The sequence below is a fragment of the Meriones unguiculatus genome, chromosome X, assembly GCF_030254825.1.
Source record: "Meriones unguiculatus strain TT.TT164.6M chromosome X, Bangor_MerUng_6.1, whole genome shotgun sequence".
In the NCBI taxonomy this organism is placed as follows: domain Eukaryota; kingdom Metazoa; phylum Chordata; class Mammalia; order Rodentia; family Muridae; genus Meriones; species Meriones unguiculatus.
The window spans coordinates 120,295,465-120,320,849 of record NC_083369.1 but is presented as its reverse complement, the minus strand read 5'-3'; the positions used below and the strand labels follow the sequence as shown (position 1 = coordinate 120,320,849).

The following is a 25,385-nucleotide window of genomic DNA, read 5'->3' as shown; positions in this document are numbered from 1 at the left end:
TAGAAAATTTGGAGTTTAGATTTAGAGTCAGGCTAAGCTTTTCATGGTTTTCAGAGCCATGTCTGTCTAATAAACTTTATACACTGCCACGTGCACACAGCTTCCTCACTAACAAGTAACATATGTCAGGGAAAAAAAAAACCCGAGAAAACAATGGAGAGGTGCCTCTTTGAGTGTGGTAATGGAAGATCAATTAATCAGCTGACTGTAAACTGAATCACTTTATACAAGTCTCCCACACATTATGATGCACATTCAGCAGTGTTTGAAAACACTATTTAAAGGAATACCTTAGGGAGTTGTTAAAGAGAATTTATAGTCTGGAACGAATTGCCATCTTCTTAATTGACATAGACGTGTTTGGCTAAAATATTTTTTTTATTCACATTTTTTTGCCCTTGGAAGACAATCTAGGCACACCATAACTTCAACTGGGCAAATCGAGGTGCAAAGGGGCATTTGAAATCAGAAAAGGACACCAGGCAGCCAGGTGCTGTGTGGATGAGCTCGGTTTTGATGCCCTTGGGCACCTTGGGCTAAGGGCATCTTGGATTCTGGAAGGCAAAGTCCTCCATCTGGATCATTTGCTCCTCTGCTCTCAAGTCCCCAACCCACCTGAATATCACCCGAGCCCTGCAGGTACCCACTGGAAAGAGAACAGATGGCAGGGGCCAGATTCTTATGGATAGGTGGGCGCCTTCAGTGCACCTCAGTGTTCTTCTGTCTTAAGGGAAAACCCTGTTGAACAGCCTAAAGGGAGAAGGGAAGCCGGTGAGGGAGAGTCCAAGTGCCCCTCCTCCAACACTGTACATTGCACTGCAGATGCCTGAACCTGCTAGCCCAGGGGATTCTGGGCCAGAGGGGCCCAGCCAAGGGGCAGGTGCGGCAGGAGCTGGGGCGGGAGGGGGGAGGGGGGAGCGAGGGGACGGAAAGGGGGGAGGCTTCAAGCAATGGAGGGGGAGATGGGGACCAGGCTTGCCTGAAGTCCCAAGAGATCTTGGTGTTCCTGGGAGTGCGGGGTCCTTGGGGGCCCAAAGGACTCCAAACCACCTCCCCCAGATTGTTCAAACGCAAGGGACTCTGGGAGAAAGGCATTTGGTGGCTAGAGCTAGACTTCCAGGCTCATAAGGCCTCCTCTAACTGTAATTTCTATGGGGGGGTGGTGTCTGTGCCCAGTCTCTGGGGATGATCACTACAAGGCAGCTCATACAGACCAGAAGGGTGTGTGTATGTGTATTTATTTATTTTTTTTTAATATGACAAAGCAGGAAGATTTCACCATTTTCCAATAGTGCTTTACATGCCCATACTCCAGATCATATAAAGTGATTTTCACAGGAAAAGTAAGGCCTTGCTCAGACAATTAACACTCCAGTTCCCAGTCGACTCTTGACCCATTTTCCTCACTGCAGGCTCAAAGGGCTCCTCAAGGGAATGGAGGTGGCATAAGACTACCGAGGTGCCATGATCATCAGTCACAGCACAGTTTGGAGTGTCACAAAGGGACCCTAAATCTACAGCTTCCTGCCATTTTCTCAGAGGTTGTCAATACTAAGCTTCTAGACAGTGACAAGGGTGTCCTTGAGTACCTGCTGCCACGGTAGAATTGTGTGGTGACTTTGAGAAAGGGGGATGAAGGAGGTCTAGAAACGAAGAACCACACTCTGAAGCTTCTGTTAGGTCACTGCTTTTCACTGTGCCTCCTGGGGTTCGCACCAGCAAGGCCATGTGCCTAGCTAAGCCCTTCTTTTGTATGCCTGAGATCCAGGGACCCCAGGATCCCACTGTGGGACCCCATAATCCTTCCTGACCTTTAAAGTCTTTTACACACAACACCTAAGCTGTTTCAGTAGGAACTGCAGAAATGGGGATTGCTTCCAGTCACCCCTCCTGCCCACCTTCTGAACCCTTCCTATTCCTTTTCAGGGACTCCCCCTTTTTGTTGTTGAGGACTGAAGACAAACTCTCTTCATTGCTGTCCTGTGGGTGTTATTCTACTAGGTGATCAGGAAGTGCTTTTTTTCTCCCCCAACTTGGTTCAGTTTTACCTGGGCAGTGAATGAGGTGCTAACAACAAGGTTTCTGTCACACCCAGTCACATATTCACAGATCAGCAAATGTTTCACAGAAGAAAACACAAAAGCTCTAGTGTGGAGCTGTTTTAGAGTCTCACTCCCATGGCCTATGCTGCAGGAAATGGACAGAAACTTACCTGGTCGGTGTGCCCATGTGGAAGTCCCAGACTTACCCAGGCAGCGGAAACAATACTCCAGGGCACCAAACACTCACTGAAGTACTGTTCCCCGCTGCTAGGGCACGACTGAGTGTGGTGGGCTGAGGGCGGTGTACCTTGTCCTTCTTGCAAGTGAATGGCCAGCTTGCTTGGCAGTCACCCCTCCTCCCCACAGCCCTACCTCTCACCCGGCCCCAGGCCCTTGAAAAGTATAAAATGATAAAGTGGCCATCGCTAGACTAAGGCCCTGCCAGGATGAACTGAAGAAACAAACAAGCCCCTTCCCTCCTATCTACTTGCTTTGGGGGTTTTAGGAGAACCCACACAGGTCTGTTGTGCAGGCTCCCACCTTCTACCTTCCCCGCGAAGGAGTGTGGCAGCGCTTCATGTTTTGAACCTTTGCAATACTCCAAAACATAAATTGCTGCTGCATCCCTTCGGAGTCAATGAGGGTGGGGGCCGCTCTGGAGGTACCTGTGAATGAAGAAAGTCTCTGTGAGTAGAAGGGTGCCCCTCCTTGCTCTGCCCCCTGGTGAGAATTAAGTACAATACTTCCTTCTCAGGGCACATCACTCCAAGTTGATGGGTTTTTTATAAGTTAGTACTAAGTCTTAGAACTTTGCTTGATTTTCCAGGATCTGCTGGTGGGGCAAAGGGTGTGGTTTTCACACACACAAACACACACCCACACACCCACTATGTATTTCTGAAAATCAGAGCTATGGAAGATAGTGGGGTTAGGGGAAGACTCTTACCTCAGAAAGTAGGTAAAAAGTGAGATTAAATAAACTGAGACAATTTAGTACCATCTGAATCACTCTTGACAGCTCCAAAGTCTTGGTGAAACTTCCTGCTGAATTGTATAAGTCCCCAGCTTTTCATCATTTATTTGAAATCTATGCAAGGAACTTTTGATAATCAAAAAATGCTCTGAGTAGATCCAGTTGGTTGTACTGAGTATTATAGGCATGGCATATAGACTCATTTGTGCAGGCAGCAGACATCTTCTTTAACTCATGTAGTTCTCTCCATTAGTACATCAAATATCTTGTCATTAGTTACTTTTAAGGACAAAGCATGCAAACGTTCTATAGATGGAACCCCTGGATGTTCTCATACATTGCTGGGTAACTCAAATTTAATTTACATTTATCAACATCAATACATCATTACAAATCAAGAACTTTAAATACTTCATGTCAAATCACTCCTTCTCAAGCAACTCCACAGAAACTCATGTCTTGAAATGGCGGACACTACACACTCCTTAATGATTAACTCATTAGCTCCCACTGTTGCTTTTCAAAATGGACACCCATGAGCAGTAAGTTACATTCATTCATTTCATTTTGTTTAAACAAAGCATTTAAGAAAGCACAAAAATATCCTTCAGTCCTTAACCACAAACTTAACAATTAAAACAATAAAACTGTTGTGCCTTTGAAAGTAAAATACATTCTGTGCACTTAACCAGAGATTCGATGTCACTACATTTCCTGTATTCATTTAAAACTAAGTAATTTTTTTCAAAACTAGTACAATGAATGCTGGGTCCTACTGGTTAATTAATTATACAGAGTATGTAATTAAACTAAGCACAAAAATCCTAACAGACTGTGATCAAGTGCTAACAAATGATAAAGATCATGATAAAGCCATTAATAATAATATCCCCACTCCTTAAGTTAGAATGAGCCTCTAAATTCCATCTTGTCTTGGCTATATAACAAGTCAGTTTCACATAGACTGGGAATAATGGAGAGAGAAAAAAAAAACCGGATGGTCTCCCTTAAAAGAGAGAGAAAAACATGTTTAGTAAAGGTACAATTATACTTTAAAGATACATAACTTTCTCCCAATTGAATTTTACGTCCCCCACAAATATGCGAGCCATCACCTCAGAGATTAAAGTGCCTCCTAATTTAACATTTCCTTAAGTTGACTACTTATAAAAACAAAAGTTAATTCGAAGTAACATTAGCGTCAAAGATGAAGGTCCTTCTAGATCATTTTGTTAAGGAATACGCCAGAACCAAATTCATCTATGTATTTAACTTTATCCATTTTTTTTCTTCTTGTCACACTACAACGACTTTTATCCCTAGAAAGCCGTATCACTGCCCTGGTATACGTATTTCCCCTTGGGCTCACCTTTACTTACGAAAGGAGGGCACAAAGAGGGGTCTGGTCACTTCTGGAGAGGGTCATTCGCTGATACAATAGACAAAGAATCAATACTGTGGAGTTGCCATAGCTCCACCCCTTCAGAACTGCGATGTGTTTGGCCAAATGATTTAAGAGTCCCTTCCTCTCTTCACAGGAGAACGTTTGGTCTTTTAATGGTGCAGATGCCATGCTCCCCCACACCCAAAACACTTAATGTACACGTCCTCTGTACCTTCAAGCCAAACTTTTCCAACGTCCAGTTTCATGCTGGGAAAAAACAAGACAACCTTGAAAAGTGTTAATTAGCGAGAGACATTGTAAAATGAATCTTACATTTCTTTCTGGGACATTCTTTACTGCTTACAAATGAGAGTCACCCAAAGTCCATTTACAGACCTACCCTCCCTACCCCGCCAAAGCTGACAGCTTGCCACTGCCCCTCACTCACTTTTCTCTCCCTGCTTCTCCTGGTTCACTCTTCTCACCTGTTTTCTGAGAAGTTCCCGGGCCACACTCGCTTGCTAGACATTTTAAAGATCTGCCCTCTCCCCACTCCGACCCCCAAACACACTTTCCGCCCCCAGCCCCCACCCAGCGCACCACCGAACTTTTGTTTTCAGAATTATCCCCGTATCTGTTACAGTCTGCAATGACCAGCATCATAGTTGGGGGGGGGGAGGCGAGCCAAAAAGTCCACCCCACCCCCTCTTTTCGATCCCAAGTCACCTCTCCACTCGAAAATGGCGCCGAAATCGCAGAACTTCTTAAATTTCATTGTAAGCTTTTTGCAAAGGTTTCTGGGATTTTCCTGCGAAACCGCTCCGCTGCGTCGACCTAGCAAACAAGTCCGAGAAGCGGGACAGAGGAAGGAAAAGGCGGGTGGGGAGGACAGGCAGATCGACTGACAGACGGAGGGAGAGAAGGGGAGGAAGGCTGTGGCAGGGCTGTGAAAGTTTGAAGAGCAGTCACCTGGACATCGGAGGGCGCGAGGTTGCAGTGGTGCGGGACTCCGGGCGACGGAGGAGCCGAAAGCCAGGAGCCGGAGGTCGCGGTGCGGGAGCTCGAAGGCGTGGCGGAGCAGAGCCGGAGCAGGGCTGGAGCTGAGCGCAGGGCGAGAGGCGAGCGGGAACAGCCAGCGCCCAGTGGCCCGCAGCAGCCCTAGAAAAAGCCGGCCCGGGGGGTGTGGCCGAGCGCTGCTCCGCGCCCCGCCCAGCCAGTCGCCAGCGCAGCTCGGAGGCCCGGGGGCGGAAGGGAGTGGGGAGGGGGAGGCCGTGCAGGCTCTCAGCTCCACAGCCTTGGCCTGAAGCCAGGAAAAGCCGGGAAGGACACCGAGAGCCTGTAGTGGCCACGTACAGAGCCTCATTGCCTAGGGTGCTGGGAGACAAAAAAACAGGGAGAAAGGGGAAAGGGGAGGGAGGTGGGGGAAGCAGAACGAAGAGCACAAGGTAGCTCGGCTCCAGCTCAAAGACCTATGCCACAAACGTCACTAGTCTTCTGGCCCGGTCCTCTGGGCTGAGAGTAGGGTACAGGGCGGCTAAGCAAAGCTGCTTGGGACTGTTTTTCTTGGGGGTGTCTGAAACAGGATGAGGAAACAAGGGACCCTCAGACTGCAGCAGGGAGTGTTCAGCGCGCATTTGTGTCCTGGCTCTGCTGGGCCTTCTGCGCTCTGGAAAAGTCTGCCAAACTCTCCCTCAGGTGGAGGACTCCCTTAGGTCCTGGCGGTCCACTTTGGGGGTGGGAATGACACCGAGGCTGGGAGCAACAGTTTCTATGTAAGGAAAGTCTTTATGACTTTAAGTTTTGAGTCTGGAGTGGGGAAAGAAAGGGAGTCTTTCTTCTGTATGCTAGATATCCTTAGCTATGACGCTGTTTACTAGGGAGGTGTGGAAGTTAATAGCAGACCATCCACATTCTTACAAGATCTGTGCCTAAGCGTAAAGAGATGAAGTGTAAGGGTGACCGCGGTTTTCAAATGATGCCGCTGACTTACACACAGAGAGACGGGGGGGGGGGGGGGGGGGCAGGGATGGGTATCACCTAGCTCCCAGATGTTGTTTGTTGCATATGGAGGGAGCCTTCCATTGTACTATATTCGCAACTTCCCTGTGGATTTGCAAACTGTCACCAGAACACAAATCTGGAAAAACCAGACGCGGTGGCGCGTGCCTGAGACCCCAGCACTTGGAGAAAGCAGGAGAAACAAAACTTTAAGGGCGTCCTTCGCTACATAGCAAGTTAGAGGACAGTCTGCGTTCCGTGAGAGACTCTCTCAAAAAAAGAAAATGTGGGAGAAATATCCCTTATAAAATAGCGCCCGGATGCTAAAGATAAGCTAGGCTTCTTTCTTTCCCCCTTTCCCGGGTTGGACAAATCTTTGAGCAAGCGGGATGGAAACTCAGCTAGAGTTGGACGGGCAGGGCAATGGGTATTGCTGGTCAGCAGCAACCACATACCCGGGCACCAAAAGAAGACCAGAAGGGGCGGGGGGGGGGCACAAGGCGCTACATAGGATCTACGTGGCGCATTCGCCTGGGGGCTCAGAGGGAGAGGTTTATTGCCCTGGCAGCTCTTGGCTAAACCTCCACTCCAGCTACCTCTTGTCTGGCCTGAGACTTAGTAGCTTCGGTGGCGCCTTGCCTAGCAAGTTCATCTGGACGTCCGCGAATCGCCAGCAGCTGAGTGGCACGCTGGTAGCTGCGGTGCGGCCCCGGGGTCCTCCATGCTTCCAGAGTCAAGCCTAAGTTTTATTGCTGAGGGTAGGATAGTTTGGAACCGCTTAAAGGAGCTGGAACAAGTACAGCAAAACCCACCAGGGAGAGAAAGAGAGACAGAGACAGAGAGAGACAGGGAGAGAGAGACCGAGAGAGACAGACAGACACAGAGAGGCTATCTTTAAACTCGTAAACGCACGCACACGCGCGAAAACCGCACTCAGATACTAAAATCTCGGACTCTGACTTCCAAGGTGCTCAGCCCTGCAGTTTCTTGAGCTGCTCAACTCTCACTCGGTTTCTGTATTTTACTGTGATACTTCTGCGAGGCCGACATAATTATAACTTTGAGTTTTGAGAGAAAGATCGCAAAGTCTCAAGGCTAGAATCTCGTGGTTGATAACTTGGGCTTATTTTCATTTTTTTTCACCCTGGGGGGCGGCGGGATGACAGGAAGGTAGAGTTTTCCAGGGTCTGCAAAACTGGGAGTGGGTGGGTAGGTGGGGAAGTAGCCAAAAGTATTTTACAGAACGAGATTTTCTTTTCTGGAAAGTTCTCTCTCTCTCTCTCTCTGTGTGTGTGTGTGTGTCTGCGTGTAACACTGCGGATAATGTGGATAGTTTCGGTGGGCACTGAAAACTATTTTTAGGAACTCCAAATTTTCTGTTAATTCACAACTCTCCTTGGACAGGACTGAAGTTCGCCAGCTTGTCAGGCACGACTAAGCACCAGTCTAAAGCCTCAGACTGACCACTCATAAAGCTCCCTTGCCTTTGGGTTGAGAGCCTTATCTTTGGGTCTTTAAGGTTCGGCCTGGTGGGTCAGTTTGTTTGGATTGCTGCACAGAAACATCGGTTTTTCCTACATAAATACCAGAAGACTCCAGCACTGTAAGATGAAAGACGAATGTGTGACAGGCCCTCTGAGGAAAAATGGCAACAGCTTTCCTTATTAGACTCCTTTTGCTCCATCAGCATACTAAGAGAGCCAGTTGAATATTGATGAATTCTTGGAGGCTGAGTAATGTGGGGACAGGCCCAAGAAAGCAGGGGAGGGCAGGCCTGAGTATTTACTCAAGGGAACAATCTTCAAATAGTTTTTCAAAGATGGTGTCTCAAGGATTTTTCTTAAGATACCGGTAGCAAGCCCTGCTCTGGAAATGGCTTCTCATGTACTAGGCCCTTCCTGACTTACTGAGATAAAAATCACCCTAAAAAGTGGCCTGCCAGGTCATCTTGGGATTAAAAGGGGGAGACAGCTAAGGAGCTTCCAATGGAGGGAGTCAGGCATTTATTCTGGGCCAAGTAGGAAACAGAAAGAAAATGTACACCATGTACTCCACCCCACCCCCTTTCTTTTAAAATACTGTTTTAAAGCAGTTATTTTCTGGAAAATAACATGTTATTTTTTTCTTTCAATTTTTTTTCCCAACTAATAGTCAGAAATTACCTTGATAAATAATTGTGGCTATCGAGGGAGGAGAAGTAGCAGCAGCTTGAAGGGTCTTGGGTGCAGTTGAGAAAAATAAATCAGCCTTAGACTCGAGATATTCACCTTGAGATAGGCTCAACAATGCATTTGGAATAATTTTAGGAGAAAAAAAGTCTTTTGGAAACAATCATTGAGTAGGTCTTTGGAAATAGATATTAGGGAATCAAGTTGAATTGAATTTTTTTGTTACAAAGAAAATTTCTAGACATTGGGATTTTTAATTTTAAATAAGAATGCTTTTTTATGATGTGTGTGTGAGTGTGTGTGTGTGTGTAAAGGCCTTGAGTTAGATAAACAGGACTTTCCTTAGGTTGTAAATTTTCAGAAGTCTTCAGAGAGCTAAAACCAGGATACAGTTACAGATTTAACAGAAAGGAAACAAGGAAGTGTCTCCTGTGTTATTGGTAAAGACCCCCACCCCCAAAGTTCAAGCAAAGGCTAAAAGGGATAGTAACTATATAACTATCTGATTAAGCGAAAACAATAGTGTCTTTTATAAACTCAGTTATGAATGATTTAAATAAACAGTTCCTTGAAAACCTTAGAACTTGAGGGGAATTTTTGAATCTGCACTTTTTCCTTCCACCGTGATCTCACCAGAGAAACAAATGAGTTAGAACATTTTTCCTCTCTGCCAAGGAGGAGCTTGGGAAGTCATTGATGGCTGTTTTCTTTTCATCTCATGATTTCTTTTCATGCACACAACTCGCTGCCTTAAATGGGTGGACACTCTTACTGTCTTAATTATTCCTGGATTTCTGCCTATTAAACTGAACATGATTTCAGATTCCAGAATGTATTGATTGATCTTTGTGTGACAAAAGAGGCCCACAGTGGAGGGAACACCTTAGAGTTTCCTGTGACTGCCCTATCAAATGGGTGGAATTTGCTCTCTGGTCAGTGTGAACTGACAAAGTGTAACAAGAAGCACTTGGAGGCAGAAAACCTGTGTACAGACAAGTTAGAGGCAGTTTCTAACTTGACACTTCTACTACTTTTCTGGAATCTCATCTAATTAGGAAAAAGAGAAGGAAGAAAAAGAAGAAAAAAAAAAACCCCACCTAGTATCTATCAATGTCATCTTGCCAGATGTGTTCAGGAAGGCAGAAGTACATTTGGACAGTTGGCTCCATTTAATTTTTTTTAAAGTCAAAGAGAACAAAACAAATCCCAAATAACAAAGCAACTATCTCAAATGAACAAGCCCACAGAATGAATGGCCCAAGGAAGTCCAGAAATCCTGTTAAAACTGCAGTGCTCTGGCAAGTCTGAATGACATCACTTTGTGAGTCTGGCTCTGGAGGGATCAGACTCCTGGGGACAAATTTTATCTTACTAAGTAGAGGGGGCAGGAAGTGGAAGGCTCCCAAGGGATGTTATCTCTGTTTAAAATGAAGACACAGATACGTGTTTTTCAAACCCTGGCTTACTTTGATGCAACAGAAGAGGGGGAAATGTTTCCCTGTGCTGATAGTACAGAATTACCCAGAATTGACTCAGAATTCTTCTTCTGTCTCCATAACATTAAATGTTTGCATTTTTTAAAAAAGATGGGGTTGTGATGGCTCTTGCCTATAGTGTTAGCACTACAGGGACTGAGGCAGAGGTCAAAGCCAGCCTGGATTATATGAAACCCTGTCTAAAATAAAGTAAAATAAAGTAACAAGTAAGGTTTCTAGGTCCAGTGGAGTATGCCATTTCTTTTACTCCTTGTCTCTAAAAATAATTCTTTTTTTTTTTTAAGCAGTAGTGAGGATCAAACATAGGGCCTTGTGCTTAGGCAAGCATTCTGCCACTGAGCTCTTAAAATAATTACTGGGCTTACAGTTGGGGTTGGACTGGGCAATTTTCCATGACTAGAGTAAAGCTCATTTGTTGGTATGAGAAAGAAAATAGAGATATGGAATAAGATTTCTGTTTTTGGACAAGGTCTCATGTAGCCCAGGCTAGCCTCAAACCCCTGCTTATCCTGTCTCACCTTCCCAAGTGGGCATTCACCACCATACCCAGCTTGGAACATGTTTGACATTTTAGTGTCAAACCCAGAACTCAGCATCTTGTTTTGCTCAGGGCCCCCAGGAAGACAGAGGGTTATGTCAAAAGAGGGAGAGAGAGGAAAGGGGGTCATGACAAGAGAAATAAAGAAAGTGAGAGGATGAAAATGACGACTTTCCTCTCATTACTAATGTTTGTCCTCAAATATAGCCCTGCAGTGTGCCACTAGCTTCTTACAATGACCTTTTCACACTGGACATTTTTCACCTGAATTCTGCTCCTCTTTCAGTGGTCCTAAGTGTTTCCTGGAGAACAGTTTTGCACAAAAATCTCCTAGCTATAAAGCTTCACCCCAGAATGTGGCTCTCAAAGCCCTCCCTAACCAGCTACAACATCGTACTTCTATGGGTGCACTTCCTCCCCTTCAGCAGCACCTTATGGATACCTACTTGCTCGGATACCTGGTCCTCACAGTTTCTCATCCTTCAGTGCCCACCAGCAATGCCACTTCCATCTGGAAACTTTCTTGGGTGTCCTTTAGCTTCCATTTTCCATTGGCATTTTGATCAAGCCATACTGGATTGGCTTTCCTAGCAGTCAAAAAGCTCCTAGAAGGTCAGGACCTGTTTCACTATGGTTATCTTCTCCACTCTTTGGGCAGTAGCTTGTCTCAGCTGATGTTCAGTACTTATTTGTTGAATGAGTGCATATCTGAGAAGGGCAAAGAGGAATGGACAGAGTGAAACCATGGTCGTATATTGATGCTAAAGGTGATGGTTAGTAGCCTTGGTGCCTTGGGTAGAAACTGATAGGTGTTTAAACCAGGTCTACCACATTGGCATAACAGAAGTCCATCTGGGACTGGTATTTGGAGCACATTCACCAAAAATAATGTAGAATTAATTTGTTTTTACATTAGCTGCGCTGAACTCTAAACTTTCTCCTAAAAAGCCATCCCCGTGTTTTGTACTTGTAAGTTTGAAGCTGAACCTTGTAGGGAAATGGGGATTTGAGTGGGATGGGGAAAACAGCTTTCAGAGACTCAGGAGTAGAAGAGAGGACCGATGCTGATGAAGGAACTGGGGAAAGATCTACATGTGGGGAGGCTACACTGAGAGGAGGAGGTAGAGGAATCTTTTTATTTTTTATTTTTATTTTTTGAGACAGAGCCTCATGTAGCCGGGGCTGGCACTGGCCTCAGTTTTGCTTTGTAGGTGAGGATGATCTCGAACTTTTGATCCTCCTGCCTCAGTTTTCCAGAGTGCTGGGCCTATAAGGGTGCACCACCACCACCATGTTATGCAGAGCTAAGGAGCAATCCCAGAGTATGCCATGCCAGTACTCCCTAGCCAGAAGGACGTTACATTCCTAGCTTTGAAAGAGGAGTTGTGGCTTTAGTCATAGACAGTGTAGAGCTTTAAAGGGCTTTGTGGAAGGACGGCCATGACTTCACAAAACAGTATTTTAACAGATTCACCCAACTTAGACGGTAATCCTGCGACATACAAATTTTGCAAAAGCCATACCCGTCTTATGTAGAATATTCCAGTCTCCATTGTACACAAGTAAAATTGTTGTTTAGGCAGAGAAAAAAAGGAGTTAAAAGATATGCTGCAGTGACTGTATGTTAGGAGGTATGGCACGTTCCTCTATGTCATGCTTAATAGTATTTGTCCGCTTGAGGGGATCTTCAGTCACCTACTATACAAGTCCAGAAGCATGCCCGTGAGGAATTATCCACAGTAGGTCAGCCTCTGAGTACATGAGTTGAAGTGGGAAGATGTATCTTAGCTGTGTAAAGGAACACACTATGGGCTGGGGTCTTAGACTGAAAAAAAAGGAGAAAGTGAGCTGACCATTGAACATTCATTCCCTTTACTCCTGACTGTGGATCTGATGAGAATAGTAGCTACAAGATCCTGAAGCCATGACTTACTCCCTTGAAATGATAAACTTTACTCTTGAGCTGTGAGCTAAAATAAACCCTTTCTGCCTTTAAATTTTATTTTGATTGACATGCATGCATATTGGAGGTGTATAGGTGCCTGTATAGGTGCCCTCAGAAACCAGTTCCAAGTGGTTGTGAGCCATCCAACATGGGTGCAGAAAACCAAACTTGGGTTCTCTGGAAGAGCAGTCCCTGCTCTTAACCACTTAGTCATCTCTCCAACCTACTCCTGCTTTGAGCTGCTTTCCTTGGGGCACTGGATCAAAGCAGCAAAAAAGTAACCAAGACAACCTCCCCCATCCTCTTCCTTTATCTTCTTTCCAATCCTTCCCCCTCCCCTACATGTGATCCCTAGAAGTCCTGACTAGGATTAATTTTCATTGACTTTTAAAGATAATAGGTAAACTTATTAACTTAGAACGACAAGAAATATAAGTCAAAAGAAAAAAAGAAAGAAGGAAAAGAGAACGAAAAGGCATGGCACCAGCAACTTAGCATGCAGTGCTGATTTGAGAGAACATAGGAATAAAAGATACACACTTTCTGGCTGCGCAGCTTCCAAGTGGAGAGTGTTCTTTTTCACAGAGAGTTTGAAAATATCATCATCAAATATTTTCATGAAATTAAAACTATGCTGAAAGGAACTTGGGCAGCCTGGCCCTTCCACACACTTGCTATATAACCTGAATAACCTCAAGTCTTCAGTGTGTAGGAGCATCTTTTCTCTTTGGAGGGTGCTTTCTCACAAGTTCTCTACCACTGAGCTAACTCCCCAACCCCAGAGATTACTTTATTTTGATTGTAGACTATAAATTATTCCAGGGAGTAGGTCTACACATGACATGGAAGCTTACTTCTAAGCTAATTTGTTCTTAAACTATGACCCTCTTTTGTTGGTGAGGAAGACCGAATTTTTCCTTGTTCTTTACCCTGGATTTCTTGTGTTCTGTCATGCAAATGAAGCTTGAAAAAAAAAGAAAAGGTAGCTGAGAGAGTGAAGGCACTGGCCACCAGCCTGAGGCCCTTCCTTTGACCAGATTTGACAGAAAGAACTGACTCTGGAGAGCTGTCCCATAACCTCTACACATGCACTGAGCCCCCTATACAAATACATTAAAAACAAATAAATGTAATTTTTGATGTGTGCCTACCTGCAATGTGCAGGGTTCAGATTTCTCCCCATCTTCAGCAATATTTATGGTGCTTTCCTTTCTGATTTTTTTTTTCTGTTTTGCGACAGAATTTCTTTGTGTTGCCTTGGGTGTCCTGGACTCACTTTGTAGACTTCAAACTCACAGAGATGTGCCTACCTCTGCCTCCCTGATGTTACTGTGTCCGACTAAATGCAAATTTTTTTTTTTTAATTTAAAAGAAAAGTCAAATGACTGTCTGGTGAACATCACTTGGAAACAATCTTTTTATTTTTTGAGATGGGTTTCATACTGTAGGCCAGGCTGGTCTGAACTCAGGCTTGCTCTGATCTTGTAATAAGCCACCTTCCTCAGCCTCGGAATGTTTTTATAATGATGTATGAGTGTTGACATCATATCATGAGCTTAAAATATTTTGTCATTTCATTTGTTTTTAAACAAGGTCTTTCTATGTAGCCTAGGCTGACCTTGAATTCCTAATTCTGCCTCAGCCTCCTAAGTACTGGATTCACAGGCATGCACTTCAAAACACAACTTTTCCAAGAGTTATTGATACACTTAAATAAGTATTTGACTAAGAGTTAAAAAAATGTTAAAGTTACTTTGAAAAGTGAATTATTTATACTAATACCATATGTATGACAAAGTTAAAACAGCACTGACCGTACCTCCCAGGAACTTGTAAGACATCAGTGCATCTAAATGGCTGTATTTCTATGTCAAGGAATCTTTTTATGTACCTTTTGCATCCAACAAATTAGCTTTCGCTTCTACCACTCGAAGCTATTCCTCTTTGCCCGTCACAGAAAGGCTATGAATAAACGCTGACAGCATGCAAGGCAATGGGCAAGCCTGTCACTTCTCTTTTGGTAACCTCCGCTCTCCTGAAAGCCCAGCCCATGTGGTGATTGCCCTTCTCAGCTACCAGTGTATAATGATGCCATGACATTTTTTGGTTTCATGCATCAGTCTTCAGGTAAAGTCCCCCACTCTTCCCCAACGAATGGCCAGAGTAGATGGGTATGAACTGTGTAAAAACATAACTAAAAGGTGAAGTAGGAAACAACGGGAAACATGGTTTTACACTCATATATAAACCAACAAGCAAAGCCCATCTCACCCCCAGCCTCTAATCCTTAGTATGTGGGTATGTGGAAAAATACACAGATATTTAGCATATATTTGCGTAAATATGCACAAATGAATATACAGATACACAAGCATGTTAGGATAATCCTTTCATATCCATAGGGAATTAGTTCTAGCACTCCACCCCTTGCTGATGGCAAAAACTTTAGATATTCAAGTCCCTTATATAAAATGGCATAGATTTTTATGTATAACTTAGCTATATGTCCCTGAACATTTATATATAATTTTTCTTCCAAAACTGTTTATTTACTTATGTATGTATGAGTGTGTGCTGTATACAAACACGTGTCACTAGTGTGGAAATCTAGACCAGCTTTATGGAGTGGGTTCTCGCCTTCTACTACATGAGCCCTGGGGTTAGAACTCAGATTGTCATGCAGCAAGTGCCTTTACTGCTGAACCATCTCACTCCCTTATAATTCATAACGTGATGTAAACAGTTGGTTGTATATTACACTGTTTAAGGAACGATGAACAACAATGAGTGATTGCTGGTTAAAGTCAAGGGTGTGGAGTCTGCAGCTGCAGTGGAAGACTGTGTGTGGATCCTTACCTGATCACTTGAATTTGAATTAACTTAGAAGATTGTTAGGCAGTGGTGGCCACTCGCCTTTAATTGCAGCCCTTGGGGAGTCAGAGACAAGCAGATCACCGTGAGTTTGAGGCCAGCCTGGTCTACAGAGTGAGTTCCAGGAAAGCCATGGCTATACAAAAAAAGCCATCCTCAAAAATCGAAAAACTGAAAAAACCAAAACCAAAACCAAAAGAGATTGTTAGATTGAGGAGAATTATATAGAGGATGCTTCTGGTCTGTGTATTGTTGTCCAAAAGATTGATTCCGGGGCAAACACTTTACCACTGAGTCCCAGCCCTATGTCCATAGAAGACTGATTGTTCAGTTTATGTATCACTAATATGGGTAAACTTAGAAACAACTGAGTGTGTCCATCCAAATGCCATTTTATATAGCTTGATTTCTAGTTTACACTTTTTCTTTTGCTTTCAGTGTTTTTTTATAAAAGTAAATAGAGGCTTCTTGGGGAATGTTTTTACCAATCCTCAGTCAATCTTGTGACTTTTATGGCTTGTAGGAATTATTCCTCCCTACCCTCTGAAGAAGGAAAACATAACCAACCAATGCAAAGATACAGCAGCAAAAGAGCATGTGTTTTTCACCCAGTCAATTTCTTGACATATGCATTTATGTGAATAAATTGAAGAATTCTGTGTTTGCATAAATACAAGAATCAATAGAAGAACATTATATTTGTGGACTTTGCCCAAGTAATCAGATTGAGGGTATGGGAGCAGCCTGTATGATGGCTCCCAGTAGCCCCCACCTTCTATAGCCCCAGTCACGGAGTGTGAATAGGGTCTGCAGCACTGGTTCTCAACCTTCCTGATGCTGTGACCCTTTAACCCTTTACTACAGTTCCTCACGTTAGGGTGACCCCCCCCAACCATAAAGTTATTTTTATTGCTACTTCATAACTGCAATTTTGCTACTGTTATGAATTGCAATGTAAATATCCGTGATTTCCCATGGTTTTTGAGGGTCACTACCCACAGGCTGAGAACTGCCGATCTAGTGGCTCTTCAGATAGAATATGGCAGAAATGATGGGATGCTCTGAGATGAGAAAGTGAATTCTAACACGGCCCTCTGCCTTCTCTTCCTCTTTCCTTCGCTTCTCTCTTTTCACGAACTGCTGGGTGAGGACACCTGAGAATGTGTGGGCAGTTTGTGGATAGGGCATCAGGGCAGGGCTGAAGGTCTCCTGTCAGCAAACACTTCAGTGAACTCAGAGACAGAGTCTGCTGCTCTGGGGAAGGGTTGAGATGGCCGCATATACCTCCTACAGCTTGCCTCTGGGAACCCTGAGCTGAGGTACCTGGCTAAGTCCTACCCAGGTGCCTGACTCACACAACCAGGGAGATAATAAGGGTTTATTGTCTGGGGTAACTTCTTTTTCAGCAATAGGTTCACTAATACAACAGTTTTTTGTAATAGTATAGCCAAAGTGAGTTTAGAAGCTAAAATTTGACCTGATTTGTTGAGAAAGTCACAGAAAATAACAGAACTGAAACTCTTTTTCTCTACTCTCCATCTCTCTTTGGGAATAAATGACTATAAGATAGTGTCCACAAGAGATTGTATGACATTCCCCACATAGAAATTAACACTAATTAAAAGCAACAGGCATTTTGTGAAATTTAACTTTCATCTTATAATAAGTATTCCTCTTTTGATAATATACTATTTAAATAAATGTGTGTAGGGGGGTGTATTGTGGACCAGTAGAACAGTTTGAGTTAATGTTTGGTCAGACTTTGATTATTAGTGGAGGGAGAGAGGAACAGGAGTTTTTATATAAACCTCAAAAATGTAACCCATGAGTCTAGAGGTTCAATGACATGGTTCAGAGGGTAAAGGCACTTGCTAGCAAGCCCGAGGACTTCATTATAATCTCCAGAATCCACAGGTAGAAAAAGAAGGAAAGATTGACATCATAACATTGCCTTCTGACCTTCATATGTGTGCTGTGGCACGCATGTATACACACACACACTAAATAAAAATGTAATAAAAAGAGCTTATATATTAAAATTAATATTTGTCCTTAGCATACACACACACATATAAGTTTATGTGTGTACTTTATACAACGAAAAATATGGTTTACTGTTTTTGGACTGTGAAAAGATTATTTTTCACAGTGCGGGGAGAGTGAAGCCAGGGTCTTTAGTGAGCTGCATCCTCAGCCAAAGAACAAACAATTGGACATCACACTGAGTCTCCTTTTATGGGTGAAACATCTCATTACGGCTCTAATTTTTAAATATCTGACAAGCAATTATCCTAACAAATGATGCCGACATTTTTGGCGTTTCTAGAAATTGAAAGGTGAACACGCTCATTTCCTTTGATGGCAACAAAGTATTTCTTCTTATTATTACAAACATGCTGAACACTATGTTACGGAGTTTTATAAATCATGTCACCTTAAAAATTAACTGAGTATTACCACAATAAAGAAGAAAAACATTCTTTTGGAGTCGTGTATCATAAGGTAATTAAATTACTCAACTAAAAATTCAGGGTTTAAGGCCTGGAGACATGACTCAACAGTTAAGATAGCCTCATCTCAGTTTCTATTACTGATTAAAAACATTGCTTAATTATACTGGGATGTCAAGTTATGTAAAAATGTGATTACTGATCAGCATTTCTTTGTACACATGTTTTTCTTTTATTGCTTGAGAACTTCATGCATTTATACAATAAGTTTTTTTTTTTTCTTAATCAAATCTACTCCTCCTGGCTCCTTCCAATGTCTCCTCTACTTCCTCATCATTTTTTACTTCCAATTTCATATAGTCTCTATTTTTAATCCATTTAGTGATGCCAGTATGTGCATGGGTAGGGCCATCCACTGGAGCACGGGAGCTGTTTCACATAACTTACAACAGCTGTGGCTGGATGCATAAGACTCACACATGATCCAGCCAGCTAAAATTCCAACACGGGTGGGGAGGGCCTCACCAAGTCCCACCTCTACCTGAGGTGCTATTAGCAGTTGATAACCTGCTGGGAAAGGAAGAGTCAGTTCTCTTTGAATGTTTCTTTTTGCCATTCTGTTTGCCTAGAATACCCTTGTCCTTCATCTTAACTGAATGAAACTAACTTTCGGATAAAATTCTCCTCAATTGTCCCGATTTCATGAATTGTGGCCTAACCCATCTTGGTTGATCTCTTGCCCTGGTGACTAGAACTGATCTGTCTTCCCTTCCAATCTTCTCACACATCATTCTGTGGTCATTCCTGTCATCTTTGATGTCTTTCTTACCCTTTTCATAGTTTCCCACCATCATCTTCCCTTTTGCCCTATTCACTGTGTTGGAATTGACAACTGGCATTTTCTCGACTCTTGTCTTCATACCTTTGTGCAAATGCATTCTATGGGCTTGAATAGCCTTTACAGCCTCTAACCCTATAGGTGTCTTTACAGGGCTTGATCTCATCAGACTGTGTCGGTTTTGTCAGCCACTGAATTTCCAAGAGCTAATGTAGTGACTGACATATCGGATAATTGTAATAGATATTTGTTGCATTCATGCCCTGCTTCCAGGGATTGTTACCTGTCAGTTATCAAAAAGGGCAAAAATACTAAGCTGAATCTGTTTCTTTAACTACCGTAGCTGAATTTGTTTTTTTGATGGTTGTCTTTCAAACATTTATTCATCTGCTAAAGCACTTCACCTTTATAAATGAGAAAATTGTGCTAAAACATTGCACTCTTATTTTTAGTTAAATATTTGTTTGTATTATTTCTAATTATGTATAGATGTGTGCATATGGGTGGGGCATGTGTGTGCAGGTGCCAACAGAGGCCAGAGGCTTTGGGTCTCCTGGAGAACAATAGAATGGTTGTTGTCTGATGTGGGTGCCGGAAACTGAATTTGGGTCCTTCCGGAAGAGCAGTAAATGTTTTTAACCACTGAGCCATCTATCCCAAGCATCGCTTTCTTTTTTAACTATTTTTTTATTGACAAATAAGAATTTTATGTTTGTGATATACAACATAATTTTTGAAGAGTCTGCTTCTTACTTTGAGGTATATGGCCTCAAACTGCTACTTTCTTCATCATCCCCGTGCCTCAATTTCCCTTTTCCCCTGTGTGTGTGTTTTGAGACAGAGTGTTACTATGTGGATCATATTAGTCTCAACTTGTAGCACTACTACTGCCTCTGTAAAGTTTAGTTTTCTAATTCTAAGTGACAAGAGCACTTCTTTTATAAGGTGGTAGTAAGAGTTAAAGGAGATGTTTCTACTATCTGGAATATTTTCTCTCCTGATTATCTCCATCTTCATGCCTAAGACATAGTTCAAATGGCAAGACCACAGAAGCCTGGTCCCTCCCCAGTTTCCCATGTCATTTTGTTTGAAGTTCTTCACAGCATGTTTCACTATCTATCTGAATTTATCTCTATTTACTTATGTGCTTACTAGCTATGTGACCTCGATTTCTTTGAGTCCTTTTCTTCTCACTACCATTCCTTGGGGTCCAGAGCCAGGTCTGCATGTAGTTTCACTGCATAATAAATAGTCGTGGAGTTATTCACTTCCTCTTGTTGCTCCAAGCCCTTGAGAAAGCTAATGGACAGCCACACTTTGGGGCTCGTTTCTGACAGTTTATATGTTGGGGGCAAGAGCGCTTTTTATCAAAGTCTTCAGAGCTTACGGTCCAGCTGAGCCTTGGGAACCTAGCATGGGAGCATTGGAACGTGACTTGTCTGCTTCCCAGAATCACTGGAGACTTGAAGATAACTGGCTTATCCTTTCTGTCCATAAAAAGGGTTATAGCCGGAGATCAAACGAGGAAGACTTAGTGCTAAGCTGAGACTTGGTGATAAACAGAAGACGAAGACGGGAAGTGGGGATATAGAGGAAGAGATTCTCCTGGGAAAGGCTTTGTAGAGGAACCTTGAAGGGGTGGGAAATCATCCTAGAGAGAAGAACCCAGAAGTCAATGGTGGCAAACCACTTAAACTAACTCCTTGTACATAGACAAAACGAGATATATGTTTATGAAGCAAAACCATCCAACTGATACTTTAATGCCAAGCAGAATTTTATTATTTTTTTAAAAGATACAAAAATGGTAAAAAACAAAAAAGAGTTACAATCAGCTATTTATGCCAATCAGAATTTTAAAAGATACAAAAATAGTAAAAAAAAAAGGGAGGGGGGCTTAAAATCAGCTATATAAGAATTGGCCCTTCATAATTTTCTCCTAATAGAGCTGTAATGGCACTTATTTGACTGACAATGGAAAATGCTACATACTAATTCTAGAAACAGAATTTTCAAGAAGCCCTGAAATCTGGGCACTACATGGGTTTCCTCAGATCATCTGAGTGGACACAGTAGTTCCCAGAAATATTAGTGAAGTCAGATGACTACACAAGATGGGCTTCCAAAACTCTGCCCCATGATGTGGGCTTTACATGCTCTCTTGCTTGAAGGCATAAGATGGGCAGCTGGAGTTGGACTGTTGGCTAGGCTCTGGCAAGCTGAAGATCGGGTAGCTGGTCCCATTCTTCTGGGTCCCGGCATCCTTCTGGGTCTTGGCCATGTTCTCACTATCTGACTTCACGGAGTAGGGCTTAGTGAGCCAAGGGGACCGTCGAGGAGCAGCACACGACACAGGGATCACGTATCTGGATGACGAGCTTTTGGACGCATAGTGAATCTCAGAACTGTAGATGACGACATCTGGAGAGACGGCCTTGATGCGGATGCCACATTCGGTAACGCGGTAGGTGAACTGGTAGAAGTGTGGGTGAACGTGGTTGGGAGGACAACCCAGGCCCAAGTGCACCTCATGAAAGTGTACATAGACGTCATTATTCAGCAAGAAGGGGTGAACGGTGACCATGAACCAATCTGTTGAGCACAGGACATTCACTTGGTTTTGCTCAGAATAGCTGGAAAGCACGAAAGTGAAGAAGACCATTCCTCCGAGAATCTTGGTGAGGTTCATTCTTGAAGCAGGTTGGGTTAATAACTCCCAGGAGGCAGGAAGGCGTCCAGAAAGGAATTCTAGAGCACAAAGAAACACAGAGGCATGTTACCTTATGTCTTAAAAAAGGTTCAAGTATGAGAAGAGGGAACTTTTCATGTGACGCAGAAGTGAATGTTAATTTCATCATTACAGGAACTTGCATGTTAAAGATAACCAGCATGGCTTCTAAGGATTTTATCTATCTATCTATCTATCTATCTATCTATCTATCTATCTATCTATCTATCTATCTATTTGGTTGTGCTTTGGATGAAATCCAGGCCCTCTCATATGCTAGGCAAGTGCTCTTCCTCTGAGCGACATGGGCCTGGAATGGTGACACAAGGCTTCTTTAAGTGGCTTTCTCATACTGTCTTGGTATAAAACATGCATTGCTGTGTCATGTGTAGAATGAGAATCTGCACCAATTAGGATTGTTACCCCATTTTGTGTAAGGCCAGCATGAAACCCAAACAAAACAGTTTCCTCATTAAACACTAAATCAAGGCATGTTTAATTCAAGCTATTAACCTAGCCTGCTTTAATATATCCTAATACATATATATATATATCCCAATGAGTCCTTCCATATGAACTGCTTTCTTAGCAGAAAAATTAAATTTTAAAACCTAAAAAGAAGTCTGATGACTGTTTCATTAGGTAAGCCTGATTATCTGAGTTCAATTCCTGGAACTCACATGATGGAAGGAAAGATCCCTGAAAGTTGTCCTTTGCCCTCTGCCCTTCTTACACTCACCTCCCACAATGAAATAGAACAAGGTAAGTACACATTTTCTCACAATGAAATATAGCAAGTTTAAAAAAAAAAAAGCACTAAGGAGAAATTGCATTTTCCCCTGACAACAACATGGCTTAACTAAATGAATTCGTCAGGAAGTCCATCAGTAACTTGTAACTCATGATAACCAAAAAAATTATCTGATACACTAGGGCATGTTATAAATCAGAGAAATTTCCAAAAGAAAGAAAATCAGAGATATTTCAGAAAGAAAGAATGAAAGGAGAAAACAAAAAACGAAAAACAAAACAAACAAACAAACAAAAAAATAGCCAGAGCTACATAGTGAGACTTCATCAAAACAGAAAAATAAAACCAAAAGCAAATAATGGTAACATTCTGAGCTTGGTGTAGTGGCTTACACTGAAATCCCAACGCTTCTGAGGTAGACATAGGAGGACTGCTACAAGTTCAAGGCCAGCTTATGCAACATAGTGAGTTATAGGCCAGCCTTGGCTGCAGAGTAAGACCTTGTCTCAAAACCAAAACAAAAAACAAAAATAAAAACAAAACAAATAAAAAAAAATCCTGATTGCACTAGTATTCATTTTACATTTTAAATGCACATTGTATATAACTACTTAAAGAAGTCCTATCTTAAAAAGGAAGTGCTTTGTTTATGCTTTGTGTATAGATTGACCAACTAGCTCCTAAAACCTTTGCCTAGATTCTTTTGTGCTTGCTAGCTTTTGGGTTCTTTTTGCCTTTGCCTTTGAAAGAGTGGCAGGGAGGAAAAAAAATAAAGCTAAGAATAAGTGTGTAAAACATGGCAGCAGAGGGAGGCAACAAGGGAAGGAGGGAGGACATCATCAAATAGTGTCAAATTCGGCTTTCACTTTAAACATGGAAAATCACATAAATCAAACGGCTAAAACTTGGAAGGCAATGCATGTGTGTAAGAGCAGGGATTACTTTTTTCCCCCTCTTAACTATTCCCATTAGATGATTTCACTCTTTGAATAATATTTATTGAGTGCCTACTATGTTCACAGCATCAGTCTAAAAAGCTCCCCCCAAACATTCCCTTTTCCCATCTGTAAACAGGAAACTTTTCTCGCCTTTGCTCTTGAAAGATTCGCGGAGTTTTTGAATGGAAAGTACGGTGTAGAGACCCACTAGAATGAACTGGCCTGGGGTGGAATGCTTGGTTTCTGATGAGTACAGCTTGCTCGCACTATCTTTCCTCCCTGTTCACTCTCTCTGTACCAGTGGCGGTGTAAAAAGAAGCCAAAAGAGACTCATCTGTACTCCTTCTTTTTTCTGCAGCATCACTCCTGGGCCTGGCTGATTTTTTTTTTCTCACAAAGCGAGAAGAGAGATGCAGCACACACACACACACACACACACACACACACACACACACACACAGAGAGAGAGAGAGAGAGAGAGAGAGAGAGAGAGAGAGAGAGAGAGACAAAGAGAGAGACAGGGAGGCAGAGACAGAGAGAAAATCACTCCAGCATTGTAACTCTTTGTCTGTGGCTAAAGAAACTACTCTGTCCTAACCATGTTTTAGAATAGCTTTCTCTCTCCAATTTCTTCTTTCCTTTCTTTCTCCTTTCTCCTCTCCCTTTAATTACTTTCTTTAACATGATCTCACCACCTGGGGCCATCTGTCCTGAACAAAACCCTTCTCATTAAGTAGTTTTTGGAATTGGCCAAGGAAACAATTCTTTCATCCCATTTTTGTTCTCAATCCCCAAACTGAGCCTCCAGTTGAAGGCTGTTTCTGGCCCAGGAGTTAAGCTATCCATTTCCTCTCCCTCCCAAGCATCCTTTGTGTAATCCACCCCCTCCCCTTTTCTCATGAATAATCCAAATAAAGTTACCAAATGCCTACATTCTCCAAGAAACAAACCAATTGGTCCCTGGGCAATCATTTCAGACTATCTTCTTGCTCCATACCCACTTTTCGAGTTCTACTGCTCTGATTCAGTCTGAAAGAGAGGGTTTGGTGACACCACTGTTTCAGCAATCACTTAATACAAATCTCCAAACTTAGACAAGATAGAACCCGTTTCCTCCAGTTTTCGTACAGCCAGCAACAGATTGCCGTGTAACAGAAGCAGTAAATGAAGATGCTTATGTACATGACAACATACCTCTGGACTCAGAAAAAGAAAAAAACTTTAATGAAAGTCAGTATAAACCATGCTCGAGGTGCCATAGCTAGAGATCAGGAGGAGAGCAGAATGTACTTGATAATGAGCTTGCTAAATCAGAGCCCAGAACTTCAGTGCTGTACTTTAAGACTGGTTCCTTTTTGCTGAAAACACCTCATCAAAAATACAGCTGCCTCCTTGCCCCAGCTGCCTGTTCTTTGCAGGGACAGGGAGAAGGGTGTGTAGGGGCATCTATGCTGCTCTCATTTGCGCTGGGGAATGGTTATAAGTCATTCACCACACAGTGTGCATTTGTCACATGAGCGGGTTTTCCTAACACCCAACTGAGATGGGCTGGAAGCACAGGATGTAGAGGAGGGACGGAGAAGACTTGGGTTACGAGAGCTGAAGGCATCTGAAGGGCCAAGAACGGAAGTGGGAGACTGCGGAAGGTGCCTTTCCAGTTCTAGTTGCAACTGTACACAGCAGCCCAGGAGATGTGGGATGTGAACAGAATTCCAGCTAAACTCTCCAGAAACCATCGGTGCTGAGGGGCAGATGGGGACCCAGGCGGTGAGAAATACAGAGACAGAAGTGCTCACCTTGTGGCTACTTTTCAGCTTCTGGCAGATGGGCTTAGAAAATGGGTTTTAGAGTATGTATTACAGGAGCCCCATTTGACCTTGATTGCATTTTTTCTCTGTGGTGAACTGAGATTCATTGGTTAATTAATCAGGGCTCAACTATGGAACATACCGTTCTGAATCAAGCTATAGACTGGCCAGGCAAACTCTTCTAACACCTGGATGCAAAATGTTTATTTTTCTTGCAGTTACAGAGCACAAGGAACTTTCTGTTTTCTTGAGTATGGTTTATACATATACATTTCCCACTGGTTCTTTCAATAAAAATTTTCCTTCCCTTCCTTTCCTCTACCCAAGATCTCCCAGATTTGGAATAATCATTGGTGAATCCTTTATATTAAACATTCAGGAAATCAGGGTTAGGAAGATGCTCTGCAAGCATGAGGATCAGATCTTCAGAAGGTAGGTAAAAAGCTGCTTGGCTGCG

At 42.9% G+C, this 25,385-nt stretch overlaps 1 protein-coding gene across 1 annotated transcript in view; it reads right to left on the bottom strand.

The window, feature by feature from the left end:
- Window positions 1-20,598: 20,598 nt before the first annotated feature.
- Window positions 20,599-25,385, bottom strand: part of Plac1 (placenta enriched 1) — a 30,902-nt gene continuing 26,115 nt past the window's right edge. Inside the window, exon 2 of the mRNA XM_021660107.2 lies at window positions 20,599-21,451. Within this exon, the coding sequence (XP_021515782.1) occupies window positions 20,853-21,392 (540 nt within the window). The 5' untranslated portion in view covers window positions 21,393-21,451 and the 3' untranslated portion in view covers window positions 20,599-20,852. The remainder of the gene's footprint in view (window positions 21,452-25,385) is intronic.